Raw genomic sequence first — 14,769 nt, 5'->3', positions numbered from 1 at the left:
GTGTGTGAGAGCGAGTGTGTGTGAGAGCGAGTGTGTGTGTGAGTGAGAGCGAACGAGTATGTGAGAGGGTAAGTGTGTGTGAGAGAGTGTGTGTCTCTCTCTCTCTCTCTCTCTCTAACATCTATGTGTGCATGCCTGCCTCAGCTATTTTAAGCAGTGAATCTCTAACTTTTTCCTGCCTGTGTTAGACGTGGCTCAGTTGATAGTGCACTGGCTTCCGATTTGAAAGGTTAGGTCCCAGTCCCACTCTCGACAATCAAAGGTGATGATAAAGTGGGTCACCGGCGGAATGTTTTCACGAGTGGAGTAATTATATGCCATGTATTAATCACTACCTAATATTTATTAAAATCAGTTTGTTGTTACATTAATACTTGTGCACATTGCTCCAGTGCTTCCTATATGACATGTGGGAACTCGGTGACTTTAAAACATGTTGGGACGTCCTCAGGGTTATGAAGAGAGCTGATTAAGTGAAATTTGATTTTTTTTTACAGATACAGGCACACAGATACAATGCTGTGAGTTGCACAGATATAGCTCACAGAGATAGCCTATGTTGAAAAATTTCCTCGATCTCATTGTAATAATTTCCATTTGGCTCCCAACAAGAGTAAGTAATATTTCCCTGCTCATTCTATCCAAGCACATGTTTAAAAAAACAGCATTAGGCAATGGTGTTTGCCATTATCACTGTGCCACTCCCCACATTTAACTCGCACCCCTCAAAATGATTCCGTTTTGAAAATGTATTCAATTTCCTGTTGAACTTTCCATTGCTCTTTCAGGTTCTGATTCCTGAACAGAACAGCTCATTAAATGGAACAAACCCTGTCCAACTCTCCCTTGTTTCCTTGTCCAATTATCTGGATTCTATGTCCTTCAGTCACTGATCTATTTGGCCGCAAAGCAGATTTTCCACTCTTTGGCAAAACAGTACCTTTGGCAAACCTCGACTAAATCTCTCTTTAACACCTTTCTCCTCCGAGGAGAAGCCAAGCCCAGCTTCTTGGACCTCTCCATCCAGTTAGGTCCCTCATTTCCCTCCAACCCCCTGCACGTTACTCTTCCTGGCACCCTCTCCAAAGCCAGCAGCTCCTTTGTTCGTGATGCCTAGATTTGGGATGCCTTGCTCCATTCCAGTATGAGACCTCGACTTACCCTCCTTCATTTTTATGTGTTGTGATGTAAACTGAAGGGCAGCCACTGGGGGCAGCCCCCACAGAGGCGCAGTAAAGAACTGTCACTGATGACATTCAGCTATACAGGGGTTGGAAACCATGTCAAACATTGTACATAGCAAGAGTATTAAAACTGCATTGAAGCACCTCAGAATACAACATGCCAAATGGAGAGACGTTGAATTCTATTGGACTTCCTGTAATATTTATTTCAAAATGATTTGTCTTCCATGCGTGCCTGATGTGGAATGTACAATGTAAACATGTCAAGAGTACTGCAGTTGTATTGGGGCATCTCCAAGTGGACCCCAATGCTAGGAGAAATGTTGAATTTTATTGGGCTTTCTGTAGTAATCAAGTTGAAACGTTTTGAAGCACACTTTTACAAATTTGTGGAACAAATGATATTTTGGTATGGAAGAAACTGAAGGGCAACTGAGTCTCTCGTAAATGCATCCATTTCTTCTCAATTGAGGCTGAATAACGCCCAACGTAATTTCTTCTATCTTGGAGCACTAGACTTAGCTGTAGCGTCCTCTACCATTATTTGCCACCCTACCATCATTACTTGCCCCATAGGAAGGGCAACGCTAGACTTAGCACTGATCTAATAAATCCACCAGTACTGGGATTGAGTTGAGGATCTCTTTTTTGGACCGGACCATAGACGATGGACCAAATGGCCTCTCCTCGACAGTAGTAAATGTTCTACATTTCCAGAATGGCTGATTTTCACACCGGTCTACATTCAGTAACTGCTTTGGTGTGTGTGTGTGGGAAGGGGGGTTGGGGGGGGGGGGGGGGGGGAGACAGTGGCACAGTGGCATTGGACCAGTAGTCCAGATTCCCAGAGGCTTGATGCTCTGGGGGCAGGTGAAGGATTTCAATCCCACCACGGCTGCTGGTGGGAATTGGAATTCAATTAACAAAACCTGGAATTAAAGCAATAGTCACCACAACACCATTGTCAATTGTTGTAGAAAAAAACATTTGGTTCACTAATGCCCTTTAGGGAAGGGACATCTGCCTCCTTCCCCAGTCTAGCCTACATGTGACTCCAGACCCACAGCAAAGTGGCTGAGTCCCAAATGCCCTCTGAAATCACCCTTGCAAGCCACTCAGTTCAAGGAGAAAATTTGGGACCAACAGCAAATTCTGGCCTTGCCGGCGGCGATACCTATATTCCATTAAAGAATTTTTAAAGACACACACAAATATATAAGGGAGTGACCGGCCTTTGATATCCTTCCTTCTTGTGTTACTCAACAGCAAAGGAATGCACAGAGCTTGAATTCATTAGTTGGCTGCCAAAGAAAACTCGAAAAGCTTGTGAAAAAGAACTCAGTTGTCGACAATAGCCAGATTTTTTTTTTTAGTTGGATGACTGTGGACCATATGAAGCATCAACTTGGCAGGGACCGTGTTAAAGATTCTGGGCACCGGTTAAAAGTTTTCTGCAAATGGAAAAAAAAACAGAGAGAGAGAATTTTTAAAAAAGTGATTCAGATGAGGCCAGCGGCCAAGGAACGTTCTGCATTTAGACTGTTTATTCGTGTGGCCTGCTTCGAGCTGTTTTAATATTTTTACCCACAATTCGAATGCAGCTGATTCCAGGGTGGGGTCGCGTTACGTTCGATCACAGACCATCTCTGTACACTCAAACCCATGTAGAAAAAATGGGCCAATGTAAACAAGCAGGGCTTGTGAAAGGAAGTGACAAGCGATTGTACTAGCCCCTAGATTTCCTGCCTTTTTTGGGGGGTGCGGACGGGAGTTGTTTTGACTGCTTGCAGTGTGTTGCAGCCGAGATAAGAACAAAGTCTTTGGAGAAAAGCCAGGGCTCGCATTACCTTGTGTGTGTGTGAGAAAGAGTGGGTCTCCACCCCTGCTTGTCTTTTAGCATCATTGAGCCACAAACGAAGCCTGGAGAGAGTGAGAAAGAGAGAGAAGCCACAACAGCAAAACAAAACCTTTCGGATCCTTCAAGATGAGAAGCCAGGACTTGTCCCTGCTCCTCTGCACTATATTCATCTCTCTGGGTAAGAGTTAACATTCCTCTTTGCCTGAAGGATAATTCATCATGTCATTAAATGCCAGTCTTTCCCCCCGCAAAAAACTAACTTTATAATTTGTTTTTTAAAAAGTGCATTTCAGACTGAATGTTACTGAAAGTGTGATGGATTTTAGTATGTGTAACGCACAGCATGTTGCTCTGTTAATTGCCTCTGTACATTCTATACATTCTTGATATTAACGATGTATATTCACGCAGACACGCTAGTTTAACACACCCCAGTTTTGTCTTGCCCTCGAGACTGTGGTGGGGGAAGAGACCGTTATCCACTCTTTGTGCAATGCGCCGTTGCAAAGCAGGTCTGGAGCGAGATGAGGTGGTTTTTGTCCGGGTTTACCCCGAGCTACTCCCTGATGCGGGACTCTGTGCTTACGGTTGTCCACCGAGACAAACATGAGCTGTTGCTGGAGGATCATCAACTGGGTGAAAGTCGCTCTTTGGTCTGCTCTAAATTTGTTGGTCTTCCAGCGCAGAGTTGACCCCAATCGAGTATTACAGACTGGTACATTCCAAAGCCCAGGACTACGTGCTGAGGGATACACTAAAGCTTGGGGCAACCACCGCAGAGGTGCAATGGGGGAAGTTTGCTGTCTATGACCTTTCAGACACAGTGAACTAAGAGGAGGGAAATTGAACAGAACCCTCTTGGACTGAGTGACTCACATTGAATGTATACAGTGAACATTACATGCATCACAATTGTATTGAAGCACCTCAGAGTGAAACGTGATCTACGTAGAAAACAATGTAAATCCATTTGCACTTCTGGTAATGGTCATTTTGAAATGTCTGCAATGTTTCTTTGACTGAAACACCTCAGAGCATAATATGACATGTAGAAAGCCTGAATATTATTGCACTTTCTACGATGGCCATTTTGAAATGTGTGTAATGTTCTTTCAGATATTTTATGAAAGGAGTATATTTTTGCAACTAAATAAACTGCTGTTTTTCAAAGTTGACCCCCCACCCCCGCCATCTCTCACTCTCTGGGTATATTGATGTGTTTCAGTCAGACCGCAGGTCTTAACCATCACTGACGAACAGCAGCAGGTTGATGCAGCGGCGGGGGAAAAGATCATCCTCAACCTCAGGACACACTGGGAGGTGAGGAGCGGCAGCTTGAGGTTTAACTGCCGGGATGTGGCCATCTGGATCGGCAATTCCACGGATGTGAACAACGACTATGCTGACCGAGCTGCCGTGTCTGCGGAAGGAGCCCTCACACTGTGGTCACTGAGAGCGAACGATAGCGGGGAATATCTGATTACCATGAACTCAGTCTCCTCCAACTTTTCTGAAACACAGATCATCAATCTGACGGTGATTGGTAAGCAGTGGCAATGCAAACACCTCTCCTCGGTGGAGCCATGTTCTGGGGGAGGTGAGACGTGGGTCCAAATCACCAGCCCCCTCCCCAACTGGTGGGATTTAAATTGAGCTTGTAAATCTGGAACACAAAGTTAGTCTCAGTTGCGGTGACCACGACAATGATCATCAATTGTCATTCAAACCCATCTGACATTACAGCCACTGTAAAGCTACAGGAGGTTTTGGACAGGTTTAGTAAGTGGGCAAGAACATGGCAGATGGAATATAAGGCGGGATTCTCCGACTGTTCACTAACGGCAGGATTCTCTGGTCTGCCAGCAGCGCACCCCCACCCGTGGGGTTCCAGGCGGCATGGACTGGTTTCAATGGTTCCATGGTTCCCATTCAAAAGTGGCGGGAGTAGAGAATCTCACCACCAGAGAATGGCGTGCAAACATTCTCCGTCCTCAGTTGCAGTGGTAGCAGGGCAGACTTGCAAAGGAGAATCCAGGCCATAATGTGGGAAAAATGTGAGATTATCCTCTTTGGTGGAAGGAACAGTTGTGCAGGGTATTTCCTAACTGTTAAGAAATTTGAAAGTTTAGATGTACAAAGGGACCTGGGTGTTCGATAGTTCACTGAAGGCTAATGTGCAGGTACACTAAGCAGTTAGGAAGGCGAATGGAATGTTAGTCTTTATCATTCGAGGATTTGAGTACAGGTATAGTGAGATATTGCTTCAATTGTACAGGAGCTTGGTTAGACCGCATCTGATGTACTGTGTGCAGTCTTGGTCCCCTTATCTCAGAAAGGATATCATAGAGGGAGTGTTAACGAAAGTTCACCAGACTTGTTCCAGGGCTGGCAGAACTGTGTTATGAAGCGAAATTGAGTAAACTGGGACTGTATTCTCTGGAGTTTCGAAGATTGAGAGGTGATCTCATTGAAACCTACAAAATACTTAAAGGAATCGATAGGGTAAATGCAGTTAAGATATTTTCCTTGGCTGGGAAATGTAGAACCAGGGGGAGTATTTCAAAATAAGGGGGATGCCACTTAGGACAGAGATGAGGAGAAATCTTTTTACACAGAGGATTGTGAATCTTTGGAATTCTCTACCCAGAGATTGACAGACTTCTGATTGACAATGACATATTGGGATATGGGGGTAGTGGGTGTGAAAGGCTGTGAAGTGTCCGATCAGCCATGATTGTATTGAATGGCAGAGCAGGCTCGATGGGCTGAATGGCCGATTCCGCTTCCCATGTTCCTAATGTCCTATAGGGATGGAAATCTGCTGTCCTTACCTGGTCTGGCCTACATTTGATTCCACATCCACAAGTTGACTCTTACCTGTCCTCTGAAATGGGCGAGCGAACCACTCGGTTCAAGGGCCATTAATAATAATAATAATCGCTTATTGTCACAAGTAGGCTTCAATGAAGTGACTGTGAAAAGCCCGTAGTCGCCACATTCTGGCGCCTGTTCGGGGAGGCTGGTATGGGAATTGAACCTTGTTCTGCATTACAAGTCAGCTGTTTAGCCCACTGTGCTAAACCAGCCCCTAATGGGTAACAAATGCCGGCCTTGCTCGCCAAGCCCACATCTCATGAAAGAATTAGAAATAAGCATGGAAACATAGAAAATAGGAGCAGGAGGAGGCCATTGAGCCCTTCGAGTTTGCTCTGCCAAATCAACTTGATCATAGCTGTTCCTCTACCTCAACAGCAGACATTAGCCCTCTCTCCACACTCCTTGACAGCTTTAGAGTTTAGAAATCTATCTATATCCTCACAGAAAAATGTAGGAAAATAAAATGAGAAAAGTACCATGGTGATGGATTGTCTTCAAGGAATTATTAGGGTTGAAATATTGGAGTTGGGGTATTCCTCGCTAGAAATATTGGTTCCCCAGGGGCCGGATTTGGAGGGTTACCCCAATGATGTGCTGGGGAAGATCTCTCGAATGTTCCCAGGTGAGGGATTGCCTGGCAATTGCTCAGAAGGATTAACATTCCCTGGAAAATTGCGCTGACTGGGATTTCAATTGTAAACTTCTAACTTAAGAGTAGCTATTTCAAAAACACAGACCAGGCCCACATGGGGTCCCCGCACATCCGTGACCACCCCGCCCCCCAGGAGACTCCCCAAACCAACCCAGCCCCGGTCCCCCAGAAGGAACCGCCACACCATCCCAACCAAGCATACATCCGGACCCGACCCAATTCCAGACAGCTCCACCCCCCCCCCCCTCCCCCCCCACTCCAACCTTTGCCCTCCCCACTCTGGGTCTGCCCACTCTGACATCCATCGTCTCCTGGTCCAGAGCCCGTCTCTGCCAGTCTGACCTCCCACCTCCCGGACCAACCATCACTTTTCCCTTCAACCACTACCGCCCCCCCCCCCCCCCACCCCTCCCCGCCTGACCAACCCCCATCTCTTTCCCGGTGTGATCTCATGAACCTCTCCATCTCACCCAGTCCGACCCCAAATGCCCCCTCTCCTAATCCGATTACAACGCCCCCCCCTCCCAGGGCGAACCCTCCTGACTCGCAGTCCGACCCCCTCCCTCCCTAGATGTGACACCCCCTCCCCCTCCTGGTCTGATCCACCCACCCATGACTCCCCAACTCCCTGTCTACCCTGCCCTTCTCTTTCTCTGACCGCATCCACCCACCCTCCCCGTCTGCCAAACCCGGTCCCTTTCCAACCCCTTCCCTCTCCCAGTCCGATCACCCCCCACTCTTCCACGGTCCGACCCACCCCCCTCAAACCACTCCCGGTCCGACCCACCCTTCCCACCTCAAACCACTCCCGGACCAAACCATCCTCCCCCATCAAACTACTCCCGATCCAACCCGCCCTTCTCCCCCCCGCAAACCACTCCCAGTCCAACCACTCCCACTTTCCCATTCCGATCCCACCTGCCTGGTCCGATTCCCCCATCCCAGACCAATCCTAACTCCAACCTCTCTTCCGCTCTGACTCGCAGTCCGACCCCAACCTTCCTGGTCAGACCATGCCCTCACTATGCATTTCCCGCCCACTCCACACTGGTCCAACACCGCCCTCCTTCCGGTCCAACACCCCATCGCTCAGTCCGACACGCCATCTCCTGGTCCGATGCCCTCCTGGTCCGATCCCCTCCTCGCGATCTGAACCCCCCCTCCCTCCTGGTCGACCACCCCCATCCTGGTCTGACCATCCCCCCTTTTCCGGTCTAACAATCTCTCTCCCGGTCCAACTTCCCTCTCACCCCCCCCCCCCCACCCCCAACACACACCCCCCCCCGCCCCCCCTCCCCCCCCCCCCAGCCCCCCCACCCAGGCCCGACTTTCCGCACCCCAGTCCAACTGCCCCTCTCCCAGCCCCAATCCCCTTCCCGGTCCAACTCCACCTCCCGGTCTGACAACCTCTCTCGCGGTCCACCTCCCATCTACTGCCCCCCAGGTCCGACTCCATCCCACTCCCGGCCCGATCACCCCTCTCCCAGACCCACCTCACAATGTCCTGGTGCGACAACTCTTTTTTAAAAAAATAATTTTTATTAAAGGTTTTCATAAAATATCAATAACAAAATGAGAAAGAAAAAAGAACCCAACAGGGTTAAGTACAAAACACAATTTAAAAAAGCAACCCCCCAAACCCCTCCCCCCCTGTACATAAATAATAAATTAACATTAACACCCCGACTTAACACAACAGGTGTATACACCCCCTCAGACCCTCCAGTGTAAATAACATAAACAAAAATAAAGTAAACCCCCCCCCCCCCGAGCTGCTGTTGCCATTGACCAATGTCTATCGTTCTGCCAGAAAGTCTAAGAACGGTTGCCACCGCCTAAAGAACCCTTGTACCGACCCTCTCAAGGCGAATTTCACCCTCTCCAATTTAATGAACCCTGCCATATCGCTGATCCAGGATTCCACGCTTGGGGGCCTCGCATCTTTCCACTGAAGGAGAATCCTTCGCCGGGCTACCAGGGACGCAAAGGCCAGAATTCCGGCCTCTTTTGCCTCCTGCACTCCCGGCCCCTCTGCCACCCCAAATATTGCGAGCCCCCAGCCCGGTCTGACCCTGGATCCTACCACCCTCGACACCGTCCTCGCTACGTCCTTCCAAAATTCCTCCAGCGCTGGGCATGCCCAGAACATATAGGTGTGATTTGCCTGGCTCCCTGAGCACCTAACACACCTGTCCTCACCCCCAAAGAACCGGCTCATCCTTGTCCCGGTCATGTGTGCCCTGTGCAACACCTTAAACTGTATGAGGCTGAGCCTCGCGCACGAAGAGGAAGAATTCACCCTCCCTAGGGCATCTGCCCACGTCCCTTCTTCGATCTCCTCTCCCAATTCCTCCTCCCACTTACCTTTCAACTCCACCACCAAGGCCTCCTCCTCCTCCTGCATAACCTGGTAAGTTTCCGAGATCTTCCCCACTCCCACCCACCCCCCCGAGAGCACCCTGTCCTGTACTGTGTGTGGCAGTAGCCGCGGGAATTCCACCACTTCCGTCTGGCAAACGCCCTTACCTGTAAGTACCTGAAGGTGTTCCCCGGGGGGAGCCCGTACTTCTCCTCCAGCTCACCCAAGCTCGCGAACTTCCCGTCCACAAACAGGTCCCCCAACTTTTGTATCCCTGCCCTGTGCCACCCCGAAAACCCTCCACCTGTTCTTCCTGGGGCGAACCGGTGGTTCCCCCGTAATGGGGTCCACGCCGAGGCCCCAACTTCCCCCCTATGCCGCCTCCACTGCCCCCAAATTTTGAGGGCTGCCACTACCACCGGGCTCGTGGTATACCTCCTTGGAGGGAGCGGCAGTGACGCCGTTGCCAGCGCCCCCAGACTCTTCGGGATAAACACGGGGAGGCACTGGAACAGGAACAAAAACCTTGAGAGCACCGTCATTTTGATTGACTGCACCCTACCCGCCAAGGACAGCGGCAACGTGTCCCACCTCTTGAACTCCTCCTCCATTTGCTCCACCAGCCTTGTAAAGTTAAGCCTATGCAGGGCCCCCCAGCTCCTGGCCACCTGGACCCCCAAATATCTGAAGCTCCTCTCCGCCCTTTTTAGTGGGAGCTCGCTAATCCCCCTCTCCTGGTCCCCTAGCTGAACTACGAACAGCTCGCTCTTCCCCATATTGAGCTTGTACCCCGAAAAGTCCCCGAATTCCCTAAGGATCCTCATTACCTCTAGCATTCCTCCCACCGGGTCCGCCACATACAGCAGCAGGTCGTCCGCATAAAGTGACACCCTATGCTCCTCCCCACCCCGCACCAACCCCCTCCAGTTCCTCGACTCTCTCAGTGCCATAGCCAGGGGTTCAATCGCCAGTGCGAAGAGCAGGGGGGACAGGGGACACCCCTGTCTCGTCCCTCGGTGCAACCGAAAGTACTCGGACCTCCTCCTATTTGTGGCCACACTCGCCATCGGACCTCATACAACAGCCTAACCCACCTGACAAATCCCTCCCCAAACCCGAACCACTTCAGCACCTCCCACCGAACCTCTTCAGCACCTCCCACTGGTGCGGCAACTCTTGAGAACCAAGGAGAGAATGCAGTCTCAAAATACGGGGTTGGACATTTTAAAATGAGATGAAGAGAAATTTCTCCACTCGGCGAATAGTGATTCGTTGGAATTTTCTATGTCAGAGTTGTTGAGGCTCAGTCACTGAGCATGTTCAAAGCAAAAGACTGATAGTTGCCAGATATTAATGATATCGAGGGATGTGAGGAGTATGCAGGAAAATGGCATTGAGGTAGAAGTTCAGTCATCATCTAGTTTTGCAGGCTCGAGGGGCTGAATGACCCACTCCTATTTCCTGTTTTCCTACATAGGGGTCCCTTTTATGAACCAGTGTTCACTCCCTTAAAGGATGATTGCGTCAGATTCCATAAAAAATTTGAAAAGACAATTGGGTATATACTGGAAAAGGAAGACATTGCATTTGTGAAGTGCAGGGTTGCATGATTCATTGCAGGTGAATGTAACAACTGGCACAGACATGATGGGCCGAATATCCCATCAACATCCTGGGGGTTACCATTGGCCAGAAATTGAACTGGACTAACCATATATATATTGTGGGGACCAGAGAAGATCAGAGACTATGGATCCCGCGGCGAGTAACTCGTCTCCTGACTCTCCAAAGCCCCTTCTCTATGAGGCACAAGTCAGGATGTAATGGAATACTCTCCACTTGCCAGGGTGAATGCAGCTCTGACCAGACTCAAGAAGCTCAACATGATCCAGGACAAAGCAGCCTGCTGGATTGCTCTCCCTTCCACAAATACTCATTCCCTCCACTACCGGCACACAGTAGCAGCTGTGTGTATCATCTACAAGATGCACTGTAGGAACTCACCAAGGCTCCTTCGACAGCACCTTCCAAATTCATAACCACTACCATCTAGAATGGCAAGGGCAGCTGACAGTGCCCCTCCAAACCACTCACCATCCTGACTTGGAAATATATCGGCCATTCCTTCACAGTTGTTGGGTCAAAATCCTGAAACTCCCTCCCTAACAATATAGTGGGTTTACCAACACCAGAGGGACTGCAGTGGTTCAAGAAGGCAGCTCACCACCACCTTCTCAAGGGAAATTAGGGATGGGCAATAAATGCTGACCTAGCCTGCTTAGCCCACTGCTTACCCCTTGAATGAATAAAGAGCAATGTTCCTCTGGGTTGTCAAATCCAATGGTTTTACAGGAAGAGGGGTGTGATGTGTTATGTACTCAGGCAATATGTCATAACACAGGCTGCAACTGGATGCAGCTTTAACCAAAAGATACTTCAGACCTTAAAGTTAGTTCAATCTGATTTATTGAACCAGTAGCACAGTTAGCACAGTTCTCTATGAGTTCGACTCTCGGCTAACCTAAGTGTGGTTACTCTGTCTGACTGAACCAGACTAGCTCTTAGCCATGTGCTGGAGGTGTGATATTGTACATACACCTTGACTCACTCTGTAGATGTTCATCAGTGGAAAGAGGCGTCATGTGAGTGCCTCGTGCCTTTTATAGTGAGATACGACCCCTGAGTGTCCTGCCTGCTCATTGGTCATGTCCTGTTCTCTGTATTTATTAGCTGCCTGTCTGTGTCTGTCTGTAAATCATTGTCTGCATGTCTGCATATCATGACAGGGTGAAGGGGTTTATTTTTGATGATCATGTATAATCTCCACTTGGATAAAGCAGCAGAAAGAGATAATACTACATCAATATGATCAGAGCTAAGTAAATATAATGATGAATAATTACTAACTAATAACTGTGATGGCCTTCCACAGCCTGCTTAACCAATCTGTTGGGTATAAGTTGAATTAACCAAGGTTGGGGAATACCATTGTTTTAAAATTATGGGAGGTTTTCATACCCCACAGTGTGAATGGACCAGGTCCGAGGGGGCCTGTTGGGAATGTGTGGGGCATGTCATGGGGTCAAATGTGTGATCGGCACTGGGGCCTGACAATGTGAGAATCTGGGACCCATTGGTTCACCTGTAAGTGATGTATACACATGGTTCCAGGAGATGGCAAAGCAGGAAAACACCCAATGGCCATCCATTTATCCCACACACTTGTAACGGTCCATGCAGACTCTCATTACCCCATGCCAAAGCTCTGTAAACCCTGGAGTGTCCAAAAATAGACAAAGGAGACCAGGGGAGGAAATCTGTGAAAACCTTCAGCGATCTCATTCAAGGATCTAAATTAGACCTGCAACAATTCTGGCACAGAGCAGGGTGACCGATCTTGCCTCTGGCAAGATGTCGATGGGAAAAACAGGTCTCGCTTCACTTGATGGGATCCTGGGAATCTCTGTTTGCTCCAGAAGACACCAAGTTGACCAGGCTAGCTGGGTGGACTAGTTAACGGGAGCGCAGTAGGGGGGTGGCCAGCTGGTTGGAGTCGGAGAGGGGGGTGGGATTGTTGTTTTGTTCAGGGGAGAGGGGAGGGGGGGGTTGCGGACAAGGTGTGATTGCTTTGGTGCAGCAGGAAAAGGAGTGGTGGGCCTGGCGGGTCGTTTGGCACAGGTGGGGGGCTGGCTCAAGAAAGGATATGGTTGACTGGCAGGGGAGAGTGGGGTACCCGACCAGGTTAATTACATGGAACATGAGAGGGCTGAATGTGCCAGTCAAACGGTCGCGCACTTGAGGAGCTTGAAGATGGACGTGGCCTTTTTGCAAGAAACACACTTTAAGATCAGGGACCAGACTAGGCCAAGGAAGGGGTGGGTAGAGCAAGTCTTTCATTCGGGATGAGATATAAAGATGCGGGGGTGGCGGTGTTGGTAAATAAACGGGTGGTGTTTGAGGTGGGGAACATTGTGACAGATTCGGGAGCGAGGTTCGTGATGGTGAGTGGGAAGCTGGATGGGATTCCAGTGGTTTTCGTAAATATTTATGCCCCAAACAGGGGTGATATGGAGTTCATGAGGTGGATGCTGGGAAAGATCCCGGACCTGAACTCGCGCCAGTTGATCGTGGAAGGGGACTTTAACAGTCATTGAACCACGTTTGGAATCGTCGAGCCCAAGGTCGGGGAGGGTGTTAGCAGTGGCGAAGAAGCTGAAGGGGTTTAAGAAGCGCATGAGGGGGTGGAGGGGCGGGGGCGTTGACTGTGGAGGTTTGGGGAGTCGAGGACAAATTAATTCTTGTATTTCTCCCATGTGCACCGGGTGTATTCTCAGATTGAATTTTTTGTGGTGGACAAGACTTTGCTGGCGGGGATCGCAAAATCGGGATATTCGGCAATCGTGGTTTCAGATCAGGTACCGCACGGGGTGGAGCTGCAAGTGGACCAGAGGGGAAGGGGGCCTGCAGTGGAGACTGGACATAGGGTTGTTAGCTGATGAGGAGGTGTGTGAGCGTGTGAGAGATGTCATTCGGGGCTATGTGAAACTGAACAATATGGGTGAGGTCTCGACCGCCATGCTATGGGAGAGGCTCGAGGCAGTGGTTGTGGGGGAGGTCATCTTGATCCGGGCGCATAGGGAAAAGGTGGTATGAGCAAAGATGACTAGATTGATGGACAGGATTCTGCATGTGGACAGGCGGTATTCGGAGGCCCCGGAGGCGGGCTTGTTGAAGGGGAGGCAGAAACTCCAGATGGAGTTGTTGTCCACAGGAAAGGCAGCAGGGCAGTTGCGGAATGCTAGAGGGGCAGTGTATGAGTATGGGGAGAAGGGTAGTAGAATGCTGGCCCACCAACTCAGGAACCAGAAGGCAGAAAGGTAGATCGAAAGGGTGAAGGACAGGAGGGGAAGAATGATACTGGACCCAGTGGGGTGAATGGGGTATTCATGGAATTGTATACGAGGCTTTACAAATGCCGTGGTTCCTGGATGGGTTGGAGTTCCCCAAGGTGGAGGAGAACCTGGTGGAGGGCTGGGGGCCCCCATTGGACTGGTAGAGGGAATGGAGGGCACGGAGACGATGCAGACAGGGAAGGCCCCGGACCAGAATGGGCTTCATGTAGAATTTTATAAGATGTTTGGGGTGGACCTGGGGCCCCTGCTGGTGAGGGCATATAATGAGGCAAGGGAAAAGGGTATTATGGGCCAGGGTTTAGAGGATCCCAAAGTGTATTGTGGAGTTCACCTGACCCACAACCTTTAATAGAGTGTGGTATGGGGGGGGAGCACACGACCCACTCTACAGGTGTGGTACAGCAGAAATGGAAAAGTATTTTTTAAAGCAAAACAATGTTTATTCTATGAACTCAAGTCAACCTTTTTAAAACATACAGTGAACATCTTAGCAACCATTAATTCAAATACAACCCCCAAAGAATGCAACACTAAGTAATCCGTAAGCTGTCCTTTTAACATCTAGAAGACTTAAGAAACACCTTTTGACAGAAGCACATTAAGTTTACATTCACTACTGAGAACATTTATAATTCTAAATTCACCAAATTATCAAGAGATAGTCTTTTCATGGCAGAGAGATCAACAGTACACCTGCTCTGTCTGGTTTCAGCTTCAACACTGTAAACAAAACTAAAACACACCCTGCAGCAAACAGCCTAAAACGAAAGTAAAAAGCTGACAGACAGCCCAGCTCCACCCACTCTCTGACATCACTGCAAAAGGTACTTCTTAAAGGTACATTTCTTTAACAGGCATTTCTTAAAGGTACTCTCACATGACAAGGGGGAGCTCCCCCTACATTATCGCAGGTGTCTATATCCCTA

General features: G+C 49.2%; 1 protein-coding gene across 2 annotated transcripts in view; it reads left to right on the top strand.

Moving 5' to 3' along the window:
- Positions 1-2,837: 2,837 nt before the first annotated feature.
- The window catches only part of LOC140386587 (cell adhesion molecule CEACAM5-like), a 126,252-nt gene continuing 114,320 nt past the window's right edge, over positions 2,838-14,769 (top strand). The window contains exons 1-2 of one of the 2 annotated variants that reach the window (XM_072469040.1): positions 2,838-3,220; positions 4,268-4,585. In XM_072469040.1, the coding sequence (XP_072325141.1) occupies positions 3,169-3,220; positions 4,268-4,585 (370 nt within the window). In that variant the 5' untranslated portion in view covers positions 2,838-3,168. The remainder of the gene's footprint in view (positions 3,221-4,267; positions 4,586-14,769) is intronic. The other variant, XM_072469039.1, reaches the window with a different exon arrangement.

Source organism: Scyliorhinus torazame, chromosome 12 (genome assembly GCF_047496885.1).
Source record: "Scyliorhinus torazame isolate Kashiwa2021f chromosome 12, sScyTor2.1, whole genome shotgun sequence".
Lineage (NCBI taxonomy): Eukaryota > Metazoa > Chordata > Chondrichthyes > Carcharhiniformes > Scyliorhinidae > Scyliorhinus > Scyliorhinus torazame.
The sequence above is the reverse complement of the archived record's forward strand: the minus strand, read 5'-3'. Positions and strand labels throughout refer to the sequence as shown.